Source organism: Triticum aestivum, chromosome 2A (assembly GCF_018294505.1).
Source record: "Triticum aestivum cultivar Chinese Spring chromosome 2A, IWGSC CS RefSeq v2.1, whole genome shotgun sequence".
NCBI classification, from domain to species: domain Eukaryota; kingdom Viridiplantae; phylum Streptophyta; class Magnoliopsida; order Poales; family Poaceae; genus Triticum; species Triticum aestivum.
The window spans coordinates 15,980,060-15,985,737 of record NC_057797.1 but is presented as its reverse complement, the minus strand read 5'-3'; the positions used below and the strand labels follow the sequence as shown (position 1 = coordinate 15,985,737).

Here is a 5,678-nt window from a genome sequence, read left to right as displayed (position 1 = left end):
TATCTATTACTCCTCATATTTTTCCCACAGGGTTTTTGGGGGAGGTTCTTAAATTGCAGAAATGATCTCAAGCAGGATGAGGATTATACAAGAAGGACTAGATGATGAAATATACAAGAAGCACTGGATGATGGATTCTTCTAGAAGATGCGTGATCCAAGGGGGAGGGTTAGGAATAGAATTAGAGCACTTGGTTATTTACTAATTATCAAGTGCTAATAAGGAACCGACTTAGGAACCGACTATGTCCTCTCTAACTGCTAGAAGCAGTTGTACTTCCTCTCTCATGTTAGCATCGTCTCACGCATTAGCAACCGCTGCTTGCGGTTAGAAATACTTTCACAGATTTGTAACCGCTCCCTGTATATATAGTGCCCAATCAATGAGAATCATTCACTTCTGGCAAATCACTTTTTCACTTTACAAGATTAACGTGCCATGTCGAGTCTTTGACATGCCACACCCACATAACATGCATGTTATTTGCATTGTATTTTCCCACTGTAGGTTACAGGGGCGTGTACATGTACTCCCTCCATTCCTAAATATAAGTTTTTAGACATTTCAAATGGACTAGAACATATGGATGTACGTAGACATTTTGCTTCGTATGTAGTCACTTATTGGAATTTCTAAAAAGACATATATTAGGAACGGAGGGAGTATATTTATAGCAGCAAACTTCTGTACAACTTACACATGTACCATGTCATTTGGAACCTTGTTACCTTTCTTTCTATATATTCATGTGCAGTCCTTGCTGGTTCGAAAAAAGATTTACAGACATGTAACATGCCGGAACCCAGCACAAATCGTGCTTAATAATTCTAACATGGACAAAGGAGGGTTCTTCCTCATGTCAAAAAAAGAAAGAAAGAGGGTTCTTCCTAAATGACATCCTGAAATATGACCTTTGCAATGTGGCTATCAACTGTTTCAGGTGAGCAATGAGCCGAGTAATAGAAGCTTTTCACCACGTTGAGAAATGTCTGTCTGGTCTCTCTATTGATGCCATGGCAACCCTGATGAACACGCCAAGATAGTTCTTGCATCTCCAAATCCACTTGCTGGTGTAAGTCCTCTGTGTTCTCCATACTTGCCTCATTCTGTTTTTCCCCATTGAACATTTTTTGGTTATAGTTTAATAAATCATATACAACTCAAACGGAGGTACTACATGGATATATGAATGCAATGCTTGTACATACGCACCTGAGAAAGACCTATTGTGGCAAGCTTGTGGCAGATGGAAGAAGTGAGCTGCTCGAGCTGGGAGTAATCCCAAAGGTTCAGTTTCTGCTCGGATGAAACAATCCTTCCGGAGCAGATCTCGATGGTGCGGACGAACAACAGTGCTGTATCTCCATCAACGGATCCATGGCTCTCCTTTGCAGTCCATGCCATAAGCCACTGCTTCCACTGTAGTTACCAAAGAAAATAGAGGTTCGGCCATTTCATATCTGGTAAAAGTTCAATATCATCTCAAGTGTAGTGGTTTGTTGAATTTTACCGCTTCACGAAGGCCGCCGGAAACATCATCAAACGAAACAAGGTCGATAAGCTCTTCAAGATTCTCTGTTGAATAGCATGGACCCCTGCAATGAATTGCACAAACATTTTGCATCGATCATCACTAAAACCAGATTCCAGAGAGGGGAAACTATGAGGCTGCATACATACCCAATGTGTCGGAAGTGAGTTGTAACCGCCTCAGCAAGCACCGCCATGCGAGCCCATGCTAGACGCTCTGCTGCTCGGCCGGGTTCGAAGATATTTGCTGAAGCTAAGAAGTAAGCCTTCAACGCGCTCTTTGGAGTCGCACCATACCTCTGCAGATGGTTCCTGAAATACCACCTGTGCATATACTCTCAAGTCTCATGTAAGAATCTAGTGGTCAATTTGTTAGCTAGTTGATTGAATTTGGGGATAGAGACATAGCAAAAATGTCTATGACTTACTTTCTGAGGCCATTCCACTCAATTCGGGAGAGTCTTTGATATTCTGTGAAATCAGCCTTAGCCATTTTAAGGTACAGGTCGTTGCTCACAAGATTCATTCTGAAATGATAATTGTCAGAAACAAAGGTGTGACAAATATCTGGCTACCATAAATTCTCTAGAAGCTGCATTTATAGTGTCACATGTTAGTTGAAACTACATAGGATGGTTATTACCTATAGAGCCTCATACCACATTTTGTACATGAGAAGTTCCTGAATTTAAACTGCTTTCATGGTTATTTTTTCTATGCACTCAATGTATGTCACTTTGCTGTACACATGGATCAAGTTTAGGATTAAAATACTGTTGCATCTTAAATTATCCCAAAAGATCAACATTTCCTTTGGTTCCTATAATGAAGAGTTATTCTAACTAAGGATAATTTGGTTATCTAATTTTTTTACCTGTAAAGGACCTTGGCAATCCAAACATCGTTGTTGCCACCGTACTGATCCAGATACATCCTTGTTTCAATTCTCGGCAAACTTGATTTCCATGGGAAGTTTAGCGTGTACCCGACCTGATTTTGCAAGTAGAATTGCTCAATACTCTGTTCTCAACCATGGAACCTAGGTGGTAGCGGGATTGAGGCATACATAATTAACTTGAATGTGTTGGCACATACCTCGCCCGGCAGGTCCTTGGTGATGATCCACTTGTCGTACAGCTTGTTGGAGGATTGTCTCTCTTGAAGGAATGCACGGCAATAGCGGCCGGCCCTAGCCAGGACGTCGTCGTCACCAGGGAACATGAACTGAGATGCACGGTAAGTGTTGTGCATTGGGGTAACCGAAGCGTGGTTGGTCTCCATTGGGAAGCAGACGAACTTGCCATCCTTCTCAAAGTGCTTAAACACAGCTGCATTGTAGATGCACATTAGTAAAACTCGATCCAGCATGGCATAGTACCCATGCATGCCAAAGCGCTTCTCAAATTTCGAATCTAGATTCTATCATAAATTTGACTAACAAAATATTAGTTACATGGAGTGACGTCGTAGCCATGCTGGCGGAGGAGACGGAAACCCATGGCCGTGTCATCAATATCCGGGATTGGGCAGTGCATGTTGTGAGCCAGTCCCTTTTGAGTCCAGCGCCTGTTCAAAGTGTAGATATACGCCTCGTCTTAAACTAGTACCCTATTAGCAGTCTTAAAGGAAAACACTACTACTCTATAGTAGCATTCCATTTTAAAAACAGAATAAATATTTAGATTTGTTAGGACATCGTATATTTCCAGTTAGATGGAAGTTGTTTATGTTACCTGTAAATAAACTCTAAGCACTGCTGAATTTCACTTGTGAAGTGCCTTGATATCCCCAGACGCATCAGCCGATCGACCACCCATAATTGCTCAAAAGTGTCCATTGAGTGGCTACATGGCACTAGTAAAAAAAAAGGGAATTTATGTGAATGGCAATGTTAGTATTGACCAATGCTGTTTTGGTAAAATTCTGTTTCAGTATTGACCAATTGAAGAGGCCTTTCCTACCTAAGTTTGCATTCGATCGTGTTGGTTGTACAAGAAGTAATAGTAGTGATTTTAATTACCTCCCCCCTCGAACTTTTGGATGAGCCTATCCAGGAACGCATGGCATTCCTTGTCACCGGTGTGACTGAGGGCAGCAGCTGTGGCAGCAGGTGAGGAATGGAAGGATCCATCCGGACACCGCAATCTGAGTAGCTTTTCCCAGTCCAATGGTAAATCTACCATTCCCTCGACGCTGAAGAGTAGGGTCGTTGGTATGGCGTGCAGCACATCCAGAGGTATCCTACAATTTCAGAGTGAGATTGACTATCACTTAATTAATAAACATAGACTACTCAACTCAATGTATAAAACAAGGTTTATCGCACGCATGTAGCTAAGTATGCATACTTAGAGAGCTTCAGATTCCTCTTGGCATATATCTCTTCCAAAACAGGGTGATCATAAGGGATGTCCAAGTCCAGGTCCTTGGCCTTTTCTAGGAGTGCTGGGAAGTTAATCTCAAAGCCGCATGGCATCCAGTCCTGTTCCTCTTCTACCAACCTGCTCATATTTTCTTTGATAAATAACACACCTACAACAGAAAAGGTCCAATCTACATTAGAATCAGTGGCTGATAAAAAAACAAAGAATCCAGCCATTAATCTTTTTACCCCTGTCACACAAGTTGTCGCGGTCAATGTTCCAAGACTTCACTGCCACCACACATGCCAGGGTGCTGATCATCCGATCTTGTACCATGAAGAAAGCAGGATCACCCCACGAACCATCTGGTAGTTGATTTTGAACAATCCAGTCGATGCACGAGGGAAATTGCGGTCCATCACCTCCGTCAAGGTTCTTGACAAGGGCGACCAACGCTGTGTCGTAGGCTGAAACACTCATTGACGTCTCATCATCACCCAATGACGCCAGGGCCGTTCTTATGTCATCGATCATTTGTCGCGTCTCGCTCGGTTCATCCTTTAGGAACATCGACATTTTCTTTTGATCAGCGTTTAATATAGTAGTATATGTTTGTCAGCTTCTGCTCATGCAGTAGGCAACTATTCTGCTCAAAATAAGTTAATTCAAATGTAGATATGCTCACCGTGCGTTGTCTGTACTCATCAACTTTCCATTCACCCACATCTACCTCCGGATAGGATGGCGATTTGCTAATTAGCACCAATCCTAAATATCATACATGAAAAATGGAAAATAACAAAGTCATATGAAGTTTATACCGATTTAAAATTGTCAACTCAAGCACACATCAGTATTAGATGCACATGCAGTATGCAATTTTCTCCGGCCAGCCTAAAGGTCTAGATCAACATCACTCCATACCTTATGTGGAGAGTAGACAAGAATCATAGAAGGAACTCTATTTACATGAAGATGTAACAAAAGTTTCCATCAAAACAGTTCTTGATGCGAACGTGAGCGTGCTCAAGTTCTTTCTCAACCATGCATGGATTCAGGTCAGGAGATTGATAGAACATGATTACCACATGGTCGACGCTGAGAGTGCAGGTGCAGGGAAAGTCGCCGCCATGGCTCGGCCGTCGGCTGGTCGAGCACTGGAACATGCCGGAGTGCAGCAGTGAATGTCAGCATCCTCTGCCTTCTCTGTGTCTCTTTGTTTCTCCCTCTTGTGTTACCCTTGTGGATGCTTTATTTTTGATGGGATGTTGGCTCGGTGATGAGCTACTACTTGCCGCCACCATCGAGTATATAAAGGAAAAGGTGACGAATAGTAGTGAGTCGGACGGGTGAGATTTCCTTCATACGAGTACTTCGGTAGCTGCACCACGACGGAAGCTACGTTAGCTTGGAAGTATACATATATTTTTTTAGTTGGAGTAGTTAGTAAAAAATTCGGAAGCTCTATAGAAGTATAGATCCTGTATGACATTGACCGGGAATATGTTACAAGTGTACGACGATATTTACGAAGATGACCATATGAACACAGAGGATTGTTAAGTTGCGGAACCATTAAAGTCCAAAAACGTGTCATTTTCTTTTTGCGAGGTCCAAAAACGTGTCATTAAAGTCCAGCAACGTGTAAGAAGATCACGCGACTAGTCTAAGTCAACATCGATGCCACTCTCCGAAGTTTTCAAAATAATTTTTTTATAGAAGTAGGTCATCGGAGCAGTCTATCTCTGAACATTCAGCCGTTGGAAAGTGAGGTCAATGGTTGGT

General features: G+C 42.3%; 1 protein-coding gene across 1 annotated transcript; it reads right to left on the bottom strand.

Moving 5' to 3' along the window:
* Nucleotides 1-647: 647 nt before the first annotated feature.
* LOC100415837 (syn-copalyl diphosphate synthase, chloroplastic) lies at nt 648-5,167 on the bottom strand. Its single transcript, XM_044596449.1, has 14 exons — nt 4,979-5,167; nt 4,579-4,661; nt 4,142-4,451; nt 3,879-4,062; nt 3,551-3,771; nt 3,264-3,384; nt 2,984-3,096; nt 2,626-2,858; nt 2,405-2,520; nt 1,959-2,057; nt 1,681-1,854; nt 1,511-1,595; nt 1,213-1,419; nt 648-1,106 (listed from the first exon to the last, which is right to left on the bottom strand). Exons 1-14 carry the CDS (start codon nt 5,085-5,087, stop codon nt 888-890), a joined length of 2,274 nt encoding a protein of 757 aa, XP_044452384.1. The 5' UTR covers nt 5,088-5,167; the 3' UTR covers nt 648-887.
* Nucleotides 5,168-5,678: the final 511 nt, after the last annotated feature.

What these genes read in the sequence shown, in the direction of transcription:
- LOC100415837 (XM_044596449.1), bottom strand. Translation starts at nt 5,087, where the DNA reads ATGCTGACATTCACTGCTGCACTCCGGCATGTTCCAGTGCTCGACCAG. An exon ending in CTCTCAGCGTCGACCATGTG is followed by an intron (nt 4,662 to 4,978) that starts GTAATCATGTTC and finishes TATGATATTTAG; the next exon opens with GATTGGTGCTAATTAGCAAA. An exon ending in CCAAAAGTTCGAGGGGGGAG is followed by an intron (nt 3,385 to 3,550) that starts GTAATTAAAATC and finishes TTTTTTTACTAG; the next exon opens with TGCCATGTAGCCACTCAATG.